At 45.6% G+C, this 17,986-nt stretch overlaps 1 protein-coding gene across 1 annotated transcript in view; it reads right to left on the reverse strand.

The window, feature by feature from the left end:
• The window catches only part of SNX9 (sorting nexin 9), a 225,852-nt gene extending 209,281 nt beyond the window's left edge, over positions 1-16,571 (reverse strand). Inside the window, exon 1 of the mRNA XM_025382607.1 lies at positions 16,404-16,571. Coding sequence (XP_025238392.1) covers positions 16,404-16,425 — 22 coding nt within the window. The 5' untranslated portion in view covers positions 16,426-16,571. The remainder of the gene's footprint in view (positions 1-16,403) is intronic.
• Between the last annotated feature and the right edge of the window lie 1,415 nt (positions 16,572-17,986).

The following is a 17,986-nucleotide window of genomic DNA, read 5'->3' on the forward strand; positions in this document are numbered from 1 at the left end:
CAAATAAAATAAGCCTGGCACAGAAAGACAAATACTGTACAATCTCACTTAAATGTAGAATCTGAAAAAGCCAAACAGCAGCAGAGAGTAGAATTGTGGTTACCAAGGGCTGGGGCAAGGGTGGCAGAAATGGAGAGATGTTGGGTCAAGGGTACAAAGAAGATGGGCATGGTGGCTCATGCATGTAAGCCCAGCTATTTGGAAGGCTGAGACAGGAAAATCACTTGAGTCCAAGAGTTCAAGGCCAGCCTGGACAGCATAGTGAGACCTCCTCTCTAAAAACAAACGAACGAAACAAAACAAAACAAAACAAAACACCCACAAAGGGTAGGAAGGTTTAGTTAAACAGGATGAATAAGTTCTGGAGATCTTATGTACAGCAATGTGACTATAGTTAACAATACACTACTGTATACTTGAAATTTGCTAAGAGGGTCGATCTAAAGTGTTATCACCACACACACAAAATAGTAACTGTGTGAAGTGAGGGATGTGTTCATTAACTTGACTGTAGCCATCATTTCACAATGTAAATGTATATTGAGTCATCACATTCTATACCTTAAATATATACTATGTCCATCTGTCAAGTATACCTTAATAAAGATGAGGAAATAAATTAGGGGTCAAAAAAAGAAACAAGAACCTCTTCAAATAGGGATTTATCCACAACCTGCTGGGACTGAGCAGGTGACCCAGGCCTAAGCCATCTGGGATGTGGTAGTAAATGCAGCCTGGGGTAGAATGTTAGAAGGCGTGGAGTGCTGCGAGAATGGCTCTGTGACGTCCTGCATTTTGGTGGGAGGAACTAGGGGCTTACAGCCAATGACCATATAGTGTTTGCAATCTGACCTCAAGGCTGGAACTACTAAGGGGCCTCCCTCACTGCCTCTAGGCTCTCCCACACCAATTCCTTCCTATCTGGCAGCCAAGGTGGTCTTTCAACTATCAATAGGCCTTTTGTGCCTCCAACCCCTCAACAGGGCCCTTCCCTGCCCTCTTGCCAAAGGAGGGAGTTCAAACTATTGACCTTGGGACTTGGCCTTTGGTGATTTGGCTCCTGCTTCCCTGACTGGCATTCCCAGCAGTCCCATGATTTTCCTCAACACTGTGTGCTCCATGAGGACAGAGATCATTCCGATTAGACTGCCATCCATCAGACTGAGATCTCCAATAGGAAACCTAGCTGGGCTTCAAGCTGGAAGTGCCCAGTTTAATGCAGGACACAGTAAGAGGGTCGTTGAGAAGGGAATGATATCCTTTACAGATTTTGATAATAGATCGGCAGATTATTCTTACACATAGAAGAGGGATTAAATATAATTAGTAGTCGAAGGGATCTAAACTGACAGGGGATCATCCCAAAGTTTCACTACTTGATCTGAGCAATTCCAGATGAACTCCAGGAGGTCAGACGAAGACTTCACAAGTGGTAACTCATTCAGAGAGCAAGCATCTTCTTAATTAACATGGAAACCAATCCAATCTCATGTAAGAACCAACGAAAAGAAACATGTTCTTCAACACGATGAGCAGGAGGTCATGGAGCCATGAGCAGACATAGACCATGGTTTCCACCTGTTGCATTTTAGGAAAAGAAACCAAGTATTTCCTTCCTGTCTGCCTTCCTTTCTTTCTTCCCTCCTGCCTTCCTTTTTTCCTTCCGTCTTGCCTCCTGTCCTTCCTGCCTGCCTTCTTTCCTTCTAAAGTAACATTTGTTTATTAGAGGCCGGGCCCGGTGGTTCACATCTGTAATCCCAGCACTTCGGGGGTGAGGCAGGTGGATCACGAGGTCAGGAGATTGAGAGCAGCCTGGCCAATGCGGTGAAACTCCGTCTCTCCTAAAAATACACAAATTAGCTGGGTGTGGTGGCGTGCGCCTGTAATCCCAGCTACTCGGGAGGCTGAGGCAGAAGAATTGCTTGAACCTGGGAGGTGGAGGTTGAAGTGAGCCGAGATCACACCACTGCACTTCAGTCTGGGCCACAGAGCAAGACTCTTTCTCAGAAATAATAATAATAATAATAACAATAATAGAGTAACATTTGTTTATTAGAGAAAAAGTTTGAAAATGTAGGTAAGGCCAGGTGCATTGGCTAATGCCTGTAATCCTAGCACTTTGGGAGGTGAGGCCAGCAGATCACATGAGGCTGAGAGTTCAAGACCAGCCTGGCCAACATGACAAAACCCATCTCTACTAAAAATACAAAAATTAGCCAGGTGTGGTGGCAGACACCTGTAATCCCAGCTGCTAGGGAGGCTGAGGCAGGAGAATAGCTTGAACCTGGAAGGCAGAGGTTGCAGTGAGCTGAGACTGTGCCACTGCACTCCAGCCCAGGTGACAGAGCAAGACTCCATCTCAAAAAAAAAAAAAAAAAAGAACAAAGGGACATAAGTCAAAATTTTTAATAGTGGCTACCTCTAGGTAGAGGGCTAATGGATGGTTTTCATTTTCATTTCGCTTACCTACTTTTTTTGGCTACTTTCACTTAGCTAAACGTGTGTGAGGCTTATCCACATTATAGCATAGGTCAGTGGGAGCAAGGGGAGTTAAGTTCCTCATGTTCAGTTTATTGAAAGAATCTATTATATTTTCTTCTCATCCTTTTATGGTTTAATTTTTAATGCTTTGTTTTGGCTGGTCTCGAACTCCTGAACTCAGGTGATCCACCCGCCTTGACCTCCTGAAGTGCTGGGATTACAGACATGAACCACCTCGCATGGCCCTGGATTTTATTTTGATATAAGCAAGAAGTGACTTAGGAACGCAGCTTTGTTTTATTCTAACTCACCATCCATTTTTTTCCTCACCTTTTATTCTGCACTTTCAGAAATTCTATCGTTTTTATGTTCTACTTTCCGTTATATATGTCAGCGTGCTCTCTGCTGCCTACTCAAGAGAGTCCCCGACTTAAAACTATAAAGGCAAAGCAGGGAAGGATTCTGCAGTACTTTCTAGGACGGGGGTGCAGGGTTGCTGGGACTTGGACCCATATCCTAGTTCCGCACGGTGGGGGCAGTGGGAGGGGCAGCTACTCTCAACTGTGAATGCAGATTGCTCAAGGCTCAGTAAAAATTGGAAGTAACTAAAAGTTTTAACTTTAGGTTTCTAATAAAACATTTTAAAGAAACTACCTTTGAAGGAGGTACGAAGGCAAGCTGACAAGAAGAAATAGTGTCAGTCAGTAGCCTTCATCTGCAACAGGGAAAATACTCAAGGGCAAAGTTTAAAATGCATTCCTATGTTCACTGATGAATAGGCAGAAAGGTCTTTCTTTTTTTCAATTTTTAATGTTTTTTTGAGATGGAGTCTTGCTCTCTCAACCAGGCTGGAGTGCAGTGGTATGATCTCGGCTCACTGCAACCTCTGCCTCCTGGGTTCAAGTGATTTTCCTGCCTCAGCCTCCTGAGTAGCTGGGATTACAGGCACATGCCACCACGCCCGGCTAATTTTTTGTATTTTTAGTAGACATGGGGTTTCGCCATGTTGGCCAGGCTGATCTTGAACTCCTGACCTCAAGTGATCCACCCACTTTGGCCTATCATAGTGCAGAGATTACAGGCATGATGAGCCACTGTGCCCTGCCTAGAAAGGTCTTTAAAGGCTGCTTAAAGCCCAGTGTCAACTGCGCTTCCCTAGGACACAAATGGACCTGGGGGAGATAACAGAGGTCCCTTTTAGAAGGAACTGTTTCACCTGCTGTAAATAGCAATATGACACACAAAGCAAACCTCAGCCAATCCCTCTGCAGCTCTGCCACTGGAGCAAGGAATCGTAGGGACACTCTAACCTTGAGGGGGAAAAAGATAACATTGCTTCTGGGCTGTACCATGATGTCACATTTGTTGTGGAGAACAGATAACATCATGAATTTATACACTGGAGTGCAAAAGCCCATTATCCCAAGGGGAGATGCGAAGGCAAAGGTCGAAGTCGATTTCTGACACATGTTTAAGGCAACTGAACCAGGTCCTCTTGACAGACTCCCATCTGAATGCTTACCACCCATTGTTGATGTCACTAGTTTGAGAATTAATCATACTTAATTGACATGCCAACTGAAGTTGACCCTGTCCTTTGGGTTTTGAGTGAAATTGACTCAAACCTCCATCCCAGGTGTACTTGGAGACCTAGAGTTCCTTTCAAACTCTTTGGGGGATTCATAGGGTGAAGGGCATATGTATCACATTTTTCCAGGTCACCCCAAGCTCTGAAATCCTGATTCTGCAAAATCAATTCAGCTAATGGAACATCCCTTCACCCCAGCTTGCAGCTCGCTGCCCTAACTGGCCATGACTTTGATAATTTCATTTTTCGACATGCCATCGACTAAGGCTGCACAAATAGCTGAATTTTACTGACAATTTGAGGCCATGGAGAGATTTATACCACTGAATCTGAATCTCAGTCTAAAGTTAAATATGAATCAAATCTAAAATTGAATGATAGACACCCCTGCTTTTCTCATTAAGAGTTTCTATTTCACTGCCTATATCTCTCCCCGCTTCTGGGCCAGCTTGTGGCAGGTCAGTTCTCCCTGACAATCACACAAACAGGCCTGCATAGCACCCCAGCTACACAGACAAATTTCCACAGCACTGCCTCAATATTAAGCTAATAATTAAACCCAGGGAAATGGATGCCCAGACATCAAAGCCAGAAATGAAACACACATCCTACACAGGCTTCTCCCAAACCTGGAGCAAGCCAAGATAATGGAGACAGCCTTACATTCCTCGTGCCAGGACCCATCTTGGGTCAACAAAATCTGAGATGAGTCAAGGTAACTGAGGCAGCTGTTTGAAGAGATTTATGGGAGAGTTTAAGGCAGCTCTCTGGACCAAACTGCAAATAAGATAAGATAGGAATAATCACTCTGGTACTACAGTCCTCATTAAATAGAATTTAGGGGACAGGCCTTAAGGTGCTGGAGACCTCACAGCTTGATCAGACTTAGAAAGCATTTGTTGGCCTCTGACCTTCTAGTTGAAACAAAATTAGTTACATAGACTTAGGTGAATGCATACCGCACATAGGCACATGACCCCAATCTATGTAAGCACTAAGAAAACTGCAACACTTTGAGTTGGTCTAGTGGAATTATCTCTGACCTTCTCCCTGTATCTGGTTACTACAAGAAAATTCTCTTCTTCCCTAGTTTGTGTGCTTTTTGTTATTGGGCCATGAGAAAACACAGCCGGACACGGCTCGATTCCAGGAACAATCTGGCCTCCTGTCTCCCTTCCCTCGACTTTTCCCCTTGATTAATTCCCTTCCCTCCACCATACCCAGATTTCTCCTAACCTCTTATGCAGACCATTTTGGCTCTCTTTTTTCACTGCTGTCTTCCAGACAAACTGTTGAAGCCTCACCTCCCAGCTACAGTGACCTGTCAAGGTATTTTCAAAACGAAAGTCCATCCTCTTCCTGAGTGAAACGCCAGTGTTAGCTGATGGAACACATCAGATCCATGTGCAATTTCTAATTATGGCAACCTGTGACAGTTCTGAGTTTTATTAAACTCCTGTGTTGTTTTTAAATATTTTAGTTCAACAGTGAGATAGGGCCAGGAGTAGCACCTGTTCCCATAAGCCAGACTAGAAAGCTTCATGATTCATTTTATTGGGCATTGGGTAGAGCGCTCTGAAAGGTTTTACCTCAGTAATGAGGAGTAATGAGTCCTAGATTAATCATGGCTCAGTCCCACCTAAGAAATGTTCAGAGCAAGCAAGCAAAAATCAGACTGTTTCCAAGTCACTTAACTTGTCCAAGAATATTTATAGGAATACAAAAATATCCAGTATTCAACAAGGCAAAACTCCCTATTGTCTGGCATCTAATAAAAATTACCAGGCATTCAAAGAAGCATAAAAATTTGATCTGTAATGAGGAGAAAACTTAATCAATCAAAACCAAGTCAGAACTAGTACAGATGTTAGAATGAGCAGACAAGGATATTGAAATAACCACAATACCTGTATTCTGTATGTTCAAATAGTTAAGGAGAGACATGGAAGATATAGAAAGGACCCAAAATAAACTTTCAGAGATGAAAGCTACACTGACTGAGATGAAAAATACATTGGATGGGACTAATGACCACAGCGGAGATTCCGGAGGAAAGATTCGTAAATTTCAAGACAGTAGTGGAGACGACCCAAAAGGAAACACACAGAGAAAGAAGAATTTAAAAAATGGACTGCCACTGAGTGGTGGTGAGACGGGGCAATTCCTTTGACCTTGACCCCCTTTGTGGATTGGAACTGGAGTGGCTTGTTTCCCTCAGCCTGCTCCTGGCCACTCCTCGTGAGAGGGAGCATGTGAGCAAGTGAGCATGGGAAACAGAGGGAATGAACACTGGAACCAGCTGGTCACTCCTCGCTGGTGGGAGCAGGCTATGTGCAGGCCCGTGGCATCATCCAAGCCCCCGTCCTCTCGGCACCCAGGTTCTTGTTTGGCGTCCAGGAAGAATCAGGTCACTCAAACGGATTGAAGGGTGGTGTATGTGGAGAATTTTCTTGGGTGATGGATGTGGCTTTCAGCGGAATGGGGAGTTGGAAAGGGGATGGTATGGGAAGAAGGGTGCAGGAAGAAGGCGACCTTTCCCTGAAGCCACACTGTCTGAAGTTATCTGTGTCTATCCGTAATCTCTGACACTCAGTTGCTGCCTTTCTGCTTGCCACTCAGCCACTTGTATCCCTGACACTCAGTGGCTTGCATCCCTGACTGCTTGCATCAGTCACTCATGTTGCTCTGCCAGCTGAAGTCTTTTTACAGGCACAGAATAGGGGTGTGGCAGGCCAAAAAGCAACAATTGGATGGAAAAAACAGGGTCAGCTGTTTTCACTTAGGGCCACAGTTCCAAGCTTGAGGGTGGGGGGGGTTTAGCCAGGAGCCCAGCTGTTCTGTATCAGTGGGAAACTTTAATCTGCTTAATCCATAATTAAGGTCCCTGAAGTGGAGGAGAGAGAGGAAGGACAGAATAAATGTTTGAAAAAATAAGATTTGAAAAAATAAGAGTTGAAAAATGTGCAACTTTGTTGAAAACTACCAACCCACAGATTGAATTAGCTCCACACAAGGAAACCTCAAGCACAAGAAACGTGAAGAAAACCACGAGACACATCACAACCAACTGTTCAGAACCCATGATAGAAAGGAAATCCTAAAAGCAACCGAGAAAAAAGACACATCATGTACAGAGAAACAAAGATGACACTCATGGCAGACTTCTTGTCAGAAACAGTGCAAGTGAGAAGTTAGTGGAGCAACATCTAAAGTATGGGGAAAAAAAGTCAACCAGGAATCTTATGATATTGACTGAAAACATCTTTCAGAAATGAATGCTAAACTTTGTTGAAGATATAAAAGATGAAAGAATTTATCACCAGCAGACCTGAATTACCGTGTCTTTCCATGTCCTCAGCGGTATTGGTTTCAGGACCCCTGAGGATACCAAAATCCTTGGATACTCACGTCCCTTATATAAAATGATATTGTCAACCTAAAATAATCAAAAGGGTCAGAATCTAGTTTAAAGAAAGTTTATTCAAGCTCCAAGTTTCAAGATGGCTGCCCAGGAAGCACAGATTCCAAAGAATGAAAGTCAATGTTCCAAAGAATGAAAGTCAATGTTCCAAAGTGTAGAAGTTTGGAATCATTTATATAGACAAATTCGGGGTGGGGGGCACTTAGCAGAATGTCAACATCCTTCTATATAAGGCTTAATGCATAGTCACAAATGATCTGATTAGTCAAGGTGGTTTTTAACTTTCAGGGAAGGTATATTTAACATTCCATATGGAAGACGTGTCATGGGGTTTTTGCACCACCTGGTCTAAGTTAGGTACCAGACAGTAAAGGAGGCAGTTAATCTACAAGAAGGGTCAGTGGTTGGAAAAGGGGAGGTCTGGCCTCTGATCTCCCCTAGTCATTTATAGAACAAGAACAAGGAGGAAGAGAGTTGATCTACAATCTAAGAAGCTGAAGATACAGCTACATGCTGTGGGACTCAGGTCTCCCTGGGTCTGGTACATTTTGCATACCTCGCATAGCTCAAACTGTTCCGAGCTATTTTGCTTCACTTACCCCTAAACAACAGCCTTGGGAGCATCTGGGGTTGTGGACACACTGAAGTGCTGGGTGGCTGTTCAGAGAGGGCATGGAAGCTCCAGGCCCCCTCCCTTTCCCTATGTGTCCTTCGCATTTGTTTGTTCCTGAGTTAGATCCTTTATAATAAACCGGTAATAGTAAGTAAAGTACTTTCCTGAGTGCTGTGAGCTGTTCCAGAAAATTATTGAACCTGCAGAGGGGATGTGGGAACCCCTCCCTACTTCATAGCCAGTTGGTGAGAAGCACTAGTGGTTTGGAGTTGAGCCTGGTGCGCGCAATCCAGTTGGTCTTATGGGGCCAAGCCCTCAAACTGTGGGGTCTGTGCTTACTCCAGAAGTTATCAAGCAGAATGGAATTGAATTGCAGGACACTCAGTTGGTGTCTGAGAGATTGGGAACTGGTTTTCAAGGAAAAAACTCACATATTTGGTCTCAGAAGTGTTGTGAGTCAAAATAGTTCAAAGGGAGGGACTGCTCAGCCTGGGCCCTTGTCCCTGATGCAGTCTGAGGCTTCCCAAGACTAAAACGTGCTTGCAATTAGGTTGTATTGGGAGCTAAATCTCTTTCTCCCTTGATCTTGAGTCCTTGGGCTCAACTTTAGAAGGATATCCAGAGGTTTTTGTATAAAATATTCATCCAAACCCGAACAAGACAAGCCTGCTACGCTTCAGTCGTTTCTGTGAGGTTGGTTTTCTTGGAGCCTGAAGAAAACCTCCAAGGGCTGAGCCTGAGTGATAGATCTGGCATGGGAGGGAAAAACCCAGAGCTTGAGAAATTTAAATGACAAGAAACTGAGTTTGCTGTGGAACAGACCTGAAGTTATTAGTTCACAATGACAGTTCAGCTCTCTCAGGCTCAGGCATTTTTTAAAAAGTGATTCTGAATTACTCTGTTAAGAGAATGTTGTTTCCTAAGATTAAGGAAACTCTGACTATTAAAAAAAGATTTTTTTAAATCACTTGTGCCCTGTCTACTTTTAAAAGAGTTTAGAGGTGGCTTAAAATACTAAAGTGTGTAGAAAGTAGGACAGCTAAAATAGAGGTTAGAAGGAGCGCAGAGGGGCTGAGGGTGAGATGGATAAATTTAATGCTCATTCTAGAAGTTATTAATTCAGGACATAAGAGTGGTTGGACAGATTGTGCAGTTCACGTTGCTTGATTAAAGAAAACTGGCAAGAGAGATGGATATTTTCAGGTGCTGAATTTTATGAGGATTTGTGAGTGTGTGTGTGTGTGTGCGTGTGTGTGTTTCCTCATAGGAGGGGATTGAAAAATGTCTCTGTAGTAATTTTGTAAAAGATATAAAAACTTTTTTTTTTTTTTTTTGAGACAGAGTCTCACTCTGTCACCCAGGCTGGAGTGCAGTGGCACGATCTCGGCTCACTGCAAACTCTGCCTCCCAGGTTCAAGCAATTCTCCTGCCTCAGCCTCCGGAGCAGCTGAGATTACAGGCACCTGCCACCACACCCGGCTAATTTTTGTATTTTTAGTAGAGACGGGGTTTCACCATATTGGTCAGGCTGGTCTCGAACTCCTGGCCTCAGGTGATCCACCCGCCTCGGCCTCCCAAAGTGCTGGGATTACAGGCATGAGCTACCGTGCCTGGCCCTGGATATAAAAACTTTTTAAAAGATAGGATAAAAACACTGAGTGAGGATCACTTGCAAGATCCCTTGTCTTTTGCCTTCATCCGCCTCCTGCTATCCTTAAGGCGAGGAGAGACAAAGAGAAGCGCTTTGCTAAAATTGCTGTAGGCTGGAGCAAAATGGCTGCGGAGGCACAGACAGTCATCATTGGAGTCAAGAGAACATGGAGAGAAAAATGAATATGCAACGAAAATAATTCTAGAGGGTGTAGCATCCTATGGCAACTGGAATAGAGGCTTGAGATCATCTGTCACCACAGGCTCAGGCAAGACTTAAGGGTTTTCCTCACCTCCCGTGTCTAGAGTACTTATACCAATATCACAAAAGAAATGGTGGTAGAGGGCTTATTATCAGATAAGCATAACAAAAGAAGTGCTTTTTACCCTACCGACCAAAAAGAGAAGGTAATTACTGGAGAAGCAGATTTGACCTTTGGATAACAAAGAATAGAAGAAAAAAATCACCCCGTTTTCAGCTTAAGGTTTAGGAAGAAAACAATGAAAACGCTTCACCTCTATAGCCTGGAGCATCTGAATCAGACTTGAGGGTTTTACCGAATTCCGCCGGCGCCCAGTTCCCCTTGCAGGGGAGCCTTGGAAACCGGGGGCCCAGCAGGAACGGGCTTCATGGGAAAGTGCTATGGATTCAGCCCCTGGACCCAAAGGAGCGCTTAGGAGAGCTGGTTTCCCCTGGAGGACCCACAAAGGCTCCCCTTTTGAGCCCAGACACTTTGAACTTGGAAGGTGGGTCTTGGAGGATTTCTGTTGCATTCCTGGGACTCCATCAATGGTATGGTTTGAGTATCTCTATGTGACCAGGCACCCTGGAAGGTGCTAGCACCACAAAGAACAACAGACACATCCCTGGTCGCTTGCATCGCACTGAAGAGCAGGATGGGTGGGAAGGATGGAAAGAACCTCGGTCCAAGAAGTTCTCCAGCAAAACAGCCTGACTCCGACGAAGGGCAGGCATCCCTGAGGAATGGACGGGAGGTCGGAGGAGAGACCCGCGGCGGGGAAGAGCGTTCCCTGCAGAGTGTGCGCACAGGCCGGGCCACACAAAGGCAGCGAGAGAAATGCAGTGCCACTGTAGCGTTGTAAGCAGGGCAGGTGACAATCAGATCTGGGTTTTGAGATCACTCCGGCCGCAGTGTGGAGGAGCAATTAGAGAAGGGCCTGAATCCGGTTATTTTATTCCTTTGAATAACTCTGATTTTATTTCTTCCCGTTTAAAGTGATTCACTTGGAGAATGCTGGCGGCACCTATCAGTTAAGATTAGCATGACACTGCATTCCGGTGTGCTTGGAACAATCCTGGTTTATGTCTGTGGTCCTGCTATAATTTTTTTTTTTTTTTTTTTTTTTGAGAAGGGGTCTCACTCTGTCACCCAGGCTGCAGTGCAGTGGCACAATCTCGGCTCACTGCAGCCTCCGCCTCCCGGGTTCAAGCAATTCTCCCACCTAAGCCTCCCGAATAGCTGGAATTACAGAGGTGTGCCACCACGCCTGGCTAACTGTTGCATTTCTAGTACAGATGGGGTTTCACCATGTTGGCCAGGCTGGTCTCAAACTCCTGACCTCAAGTAATCCACTAGCCTCAGCCTCCTAAAGTGCTGGGACTATAGGCCTGAGCCACTGTGCCTGGGTCCTGCTATAATTATTAATAGTGCCTCTTTCACTCAAAGGTGTCTGGGTTCGGGCAACGAATTACATGATCACCATAGTTAGAATGTTTTTGTTTTTGTAGAAACAAGGTCTTGCTATGTCAACCAGGCTGGTCTTGAACTCCTGGCCTCACGCTGTCCTCCCGCCTCAGTATACTGTTAAACTACCCCAAACACACTGTCTTGGCAGTAAGGGCATCTCTGGCTCGCCTTCCTAAATAGGCCACAGGCAGGGCAGCTTCACAGTCAGCTGGGTAACAGGCTGTGTGGTGTCTTCACAACCCTGGATTCTCCTTATTTCTCTGCTCTGCCTCTCAGAGGGTCAGCATCCCCCTTGGGCTGCCTTCTCTCATGGCAACAATGTTGTCCCACAGTCCCAGAGCTTGTATCCACACGTCAGAGGGAGAGAGACTCCTCTAGCAAATCTTCTCTTGTGTCTCATAAGCCCAGCTGGGTCCCAGGCCATTGCTGAACCAATGTTGTGATTGTCTGAATGCCATACTCAACACGTACACCCATCACTGTGAGATACAATTGCTCCCTTCTCTGTTTTAGATTAACCAGGGCCTTCCTGAGGGAGGGGCCTGCCTCTCCCAAAGCCATGGGCTGCAGGAGGCAGGAGAGGCTGCTTGAATGAAAATCTGAAACCCCTTAGGAAAGGGAAAGGGGAGGATGGATTCTAGTTGCAATCAACAAAGTATACAGCAGCAGACATGAGGCTATTAGGGCTCTTCTATTTGCGACTCTTAGGGATGTAGTGTTTTGGAAGGGGACAGCTCTTTATTTTTAAAGGAGAACAACATCCTTCATTATTCATATAGCATTTCATATAGCAAATCTTTGTGACCAGACATGCTAATGAATATTCAAGAACATCCAAGAATGAGGAGGCTCAAGTCTTGACTCTTTTTTTTTTTTTTCCTTTGAAACAGCGTTTGGCTCTGTTGTCCAGGCTGGAGTGTAGTGGCTCAATCTCGGCTCACTGCAACCTTTGGCTCACTGCAACCTCCACCTGGCAGGTTCAAGTGACTCTCCTACCTTAGCCTCCCAAGCAGCTGGGGTTACGGGCATGCACCACCACGCCTAGCTAATTTTGTGTTTTTTAGTAGAGACGGGGTTTCAGCATGTTCACCAGGCTGATCTTGAACTCCTGACCTCGTGATTCACCCACCTCAGCCTCCCAGAGTGCTGGGATTACAGGCATGAGCCACCATGCCCAACCATCTTGACTCTTTTATATTCATTTTGGAAGCTCAAATTCACCTTCACACTGTCCTTCCTTTGAGCATCACTGAGCTCCAGTGTGTGTGCGTCTCTCCTCTAATCACGACTCTGCTGTTACAGCACTATCTTCAGTGAGTTCTCTTCTAAGCACATTTCGCATCTAACTGAGTTATTGTCACTCAGTGCCAGGAAAGACTGAGACTGAGGCAGGAAAAGACACGCCTGAGTCAGATTTGTCTGCCAGAGTTTAAATGGTTTGCTTCTGTCTTTAAATCCTTGGCTTAATTCCAAGATAATGTGTAAGTGCTTTAGGATTGACTGTTATTTTGTATTTTCTGGCTTTTGGCTCTTCTCCATTAACATAATGGCTAACCCTGTAATTGTTATGAAAGAATGAGACCATTTTACCCTGAGCTTGGAAAAGGGTAGAGACAATGTCTATTTTCTTGCTTTTGGAGCCACTCTGGAAAAACCTTATTTTATTGTCATTCCAGAGGTGCCTACTTGACATGGTAGAGGATGGGTCCATGGTGAAGCCACTGTGCTCTCACCTAGAAGTGAGCACAATGGTTGGCTGGGGACATTCTGGGAGGATCGGGAGCTTCTCTGCCATTGTCCTGGGAGCAAGCGGCAATCTGTGGTGGGATGCACCCCGCGGGCAGGACCTGGGCATGGGGTCAGAGTGGGCCGGGCCAGAGCACACTGCCTCATCAGGGTGTTGTGGGTGGGAGGCCCCTGAGCAACTTCCACAGAAAGGGCCTGCTACCCAGCAGGCAACAATGGCCAAGGGAAGACCCCAGTGGCACTGCTTGAATAAAGACTTTGGTCTCCTCTGCTTCCCTTCTTCCCTTCACAGCACATTGGGAGAAAAGGGAGGAGGAAGAAGGAGCTGGGCAGAGACCCTCACCCCTCTGCAAACCAAGGCTCTGAGGCTGGGACCTGCTACTCCTTCTGCTAGGAGGCAAGGATGTGCAATGGAAGTGGATTAAAAGGGAGTGGACAAGACTTTGAAAAAACACCCTGTGTCATCCAAGAGATGGAATCGGAATAGGATCACTAAGGGACTAGACGTTTATGAGAAAAATAAAGCAATTTCATGTTTGTTTCACTTGTTCCATAAAGTAGTTGGCCACACATGTCTAAGATGAATTACACCAAACCGATGTAGCTTTTATTTTTTAATTCAAGACTTCTAAATGCACCATATGAATTACACCAAACCAATCTAGCTTTTATTTTTTAATTCAAGACTTCTACATTCACCATAGACAGGTAATTTCTCTATGCTGATAAAGCCTGTTACATCTTTCTTGCCAGGTGTCTTTTTAGAATACATACAGAAAGAGGGATATAGGATCTGAGCTCAAAGAGGATCCCAAAGGATGTGGGAAAAATGAAACGCTCATACACTGTTGGTGAGAATGGAAGTTAGTATGACCTCTGTGGAAGATGGTCTGGAGATTTCTCAAAGAAGGAAAAATAGAACTACCCTTGCTTGGATCTGGCAATCCTGCTACTGGTTGTTATATACCCAAAGGAAAATAAATCATTATATAAAAAAGACACCTGCACTGTCAGCTGTAGCACTACTCACAACAGCAAAGTCCTGGAATCAACCCAAGCGCCCATCACCAGACGATTGGATTAAAAAGTGGTGCATACATACATCATGGAATACGACTCAGTCATAAAAAAGAATGCTGTCTTTTTCAGCAACATGGATAGAACTGGAGGCCATTATCCTCAGTGAAATGGCTCAGAAACAGAAGATCCAAAACTCCACGTTCTTACTTATATGTGCGTACCCCCAGACATACAGAGGAAAATAATAGACACTGGAGACTCCAAATGGTGGGCAGGGGGGAGGGGTGAGGGACCACCTCTTGGGTTAGTTGTACACTATTTGGGTTACGAGCACACTAAAAGTCCCGATTTCACCACTGTGCAATATATTCATGTAAAACAACTGCATTTGTACCCCTAAAGCCATAAAAATAAAACATTTAATAAAACTAAAAAAGATTTTGAAAAAAATAAGAGGCTCATGCCAAACCTGAGTGGCATTTCTATAGCTATACTTTGAAGGCCCATCCTTAAACATGCCCTGCTCAGCCTCAGTTCCTTGCACGTGACCTACTTTTTCAAGAAAACATTTATGGAGCACTTCGTGGCGTAAGACCTTGGTGTTAGGAGCTGCAGAGGCGAGACTGTCCCTTACAACCTGGCTTCCTTCTGGATGCTTCCCACCTAGCAAGCACCAGGCAGTAAGTAAAATAATATAAGGATGGAGCCATGGCTCTGAGCAGGGGGTGGGCGCTGTGGTGTGGGAAAAGGGGGTGTTTCTCCTTCCCCAGGCAGGAAGAGAGATAGAGCAGGTATGCACTCTGACCCGAGCAGGGCGGGCCGGCAGAGCACAAGCGTCTTTCGTTAAAGGAGCAGGAATGATAAAGAGGAACTTAGTGAGGTTGGGTGGGGTGACTCACACTTGTAATAGCAGCATTTTGGGAGTCTGAGGCCCAAGAGTTCTAGACCAGGCTGGGGAATATAGCCAGACCCTCATCTCTACAAAAAATTAAAAAATTAGCTCGTGTGGTAGTGCATGCTTGTAGTCCTAGCTACTTGGGGAACTGAGGTGGGAGGATTGTTGAGCCAGGGAGTTTGAGGGACTGAGGTGGGAGGATTGTTGAGCCAGGGAGTTTGAGGGACTGAGGTGGGAGGATTGTTGAGCCAGGGAGTGTGAGGCTTCAGTGAGCTATGATCGCACCACTGCACTCCAGCCTCGGTGATAGAGCAAGACCCTGTCTCAAAACAAACAAACAAACAAACAAACAAACAAACAAACAAAACCCCCAAAAACCAAGTAACTTAGCTAACTCCTGTTTAAACCTCTTGGATGAACACTGGCTAGAGCCTTCTGTTGACCATGGATCAGGTGTCACAGCCATTGCTGTCTGGTCAGTAAAATGCAGCCCAGCAAATGTGGAGATGACAGAGACGGGCATGGGATGGTTGAGCAGGGGTTCACGAAGGACAAAGGTACTGGACACTGAATTTGCTTTGTGTTGATATTGTTTCCCCTTTTCCCAAAAAGAGGCATGGGAAGCTTGGCACGAATCACTTATGGGCAACGTGAGACAAATTCTAAAATGGTCCGCTCCATGCAACCAATTTCCATTGAAAGCCGCTCCTGCTAAATGCTGAAAAGCCATAAATCATCCAGCCTAATGGATTTTGTCCCATCTATTCAATATCTTCCAGGGCATTGAATTTAGAATGTAATGCATTAAGAAAGAAAACCTCCCTAGAAAGTCATATAAGCTTGAACATTTTCGAAGTAAAATCCCTCAGGCTAAAAGCATCCCTCCGTCCTTGTGACAAGACCTTCACCACTTCTCTCTTGCTGGTCTCCCCATCGCAGACGACGGCTCGCCTCCCAGTGCTGCAGGAAGAGCATGGCTGCCTCAACATGAGCCCAGCCCTGCCGCTCCAGGTATGGGACCCGGGTAAGCAACATCAGTCTTGCAGCCACAGTTTTCTTGTCCATCCAGTGGACCTGGGGCTATTGTGACTATAAATGAAAAAAGGTTTCATAGAACTGAAGACAGCCCTGACCTCACAGTAGTTGCTTAAAACATGGCGGCCAGCATGATGGTGGTTTAAACGTTTGGGTCCCCTGCTCTCTTCTCCCACGTTTCCTAGTGTCTGGGTTGGAGGCAGCCTTAGCCACCTTCTTCTTACCTTGCCTTCCCTCCTTCCTACCTGTGTTCAGGACAAAATGCATGAGGAAGGTCTCTGCTTCACTAAGCAGCAAAACACACAATGATCCTTGTTATTATAGCTGCTATTCCTGGTGCGTGAGGGTCCACCCAGCTCTGGCTTCAGTTAAGCTTCTGACTGGGGAGAGGCCCCAGCAGCCTGGCATCCTTTTTTGGGGAAATGGCTGACTAGTTCTTTGACTGGGTGGGTCTGTTTTCCAGGCTGCACGAAAAGAGCCTCACCCCTGCTGCTCCGAGGCCGGGCTTCTCCCTGCAGAGCCTGGGTCAGGTCAGCTGGGATTCCAGGGCCGACCAATTTGGTCACGAGGGTTGCTCTAACTCACTGTTCGGGAAACTCAGCCCCGGAAAACAAAACTGTGTTGCGAGATTTCTTCATTCCTTGGTTTGCACACCATCAAATTACTCATGAGTTTAATGAAATTTGAGCTTTCCTCTCAGATGATACCCATGGCAAATACACAGAGGAGCCAAAATGCCTACTTTTTAGGCTTTGTCTTGATTTTTTTCTTTTTATAGGCCATGTATCCCAAATCTTTATAAAAGAGAATAACAAAAACACATACAGATAAAACTGATATCCTTTTTCTTTTTCTTTTTTTTCTTTTCTTCACCTTTTTTCTTTTGAGGCAGAGTCTCACTCTGTCACCCCGGCTGGAGTGCAATGGCATGATCATTACAGTCTCAATTACAGCAGCGATACATCACTATAGCCTCAATCTCCTGGGCTCAAGCAATCCTCCCATCTCAGCCTCCCAAGGAGCTGTGACTACAGGTATGTGCCACACCTGGCTCATTCTTTTGATTTTTGGTAGAGACGAGGTCTCACTGTTTCCCAGGCTGATCTTGAACTCCTGAGCTCATGTAATCCACCCACCCTGGCCTCCCAAAGTGCTGGGATTACAGGCATGCGTCACTGTGCCCAGCCAAAACTGACATTCTTTTTGCCATCCAATTAGAAAGAAAGCTTAATTCAGAAAGATGTTCTTGACTGTGTCCCTGAGCATGAGGAAGGCATAGGGAGGGGGATGTTTATTCACCCCGTAGTTAGTTCTTCCAGCCTGGGCAGTGGCGTGGTTCTGTGGGACTCTGTGTCCTTCCAGCAGATAGGTACCTGCTGCTGCTTTTTTTTTTTCAGAGACGGAGTCTCGCTCTGTTGCCCAGGCTGGAGTGCAGTGGCACGATCTTGGCTCACTGCAACCTCTGCCTCCCGGGTTCTAGCAATTCTCCTGCCTCAGCCTCCTGAGTGGGTGGAACTACAGGCGCATGCTGCCACGCCCGGCTAATATTTTGTATTTTAGTAGAGATGGGGTTTCACCGTGTTGCCCAGGCTAGTCTCAAACTCCTGAAACCAGGAAATCCACCTGCCTTGGCCTCCCAAAGTGCTAGGATTACAGGTGTGAGCCACTGTGCCTGGCCAGTACCTGCTTCTTGGCCTTGGGATATATATGGTATATACTGAAGGCCTCCCTTGACCAGTTCACCTTGGGATATCTAGTGTGTGGCATCCGTGCTGTTTCTCTCCTCTGCATATGGCAGACATTGTGAATGACACACAGGGCTCTCTCC

The sequence above is a fragment of the Theropithecus gelada genome, chromosome 4, assembly GCF_003255815.1.
Source record: "Theropithecus gelada isolate Dixy chromosome 4, Tgel_1.0, whole genome shotgun sequence".
Taxonomy (NCBI): Eukaryota; Metazoa; Chordata; class Mammalia; order Primates; family Cercopithecidae; genus Theropithecus; species Theropithecus gelada.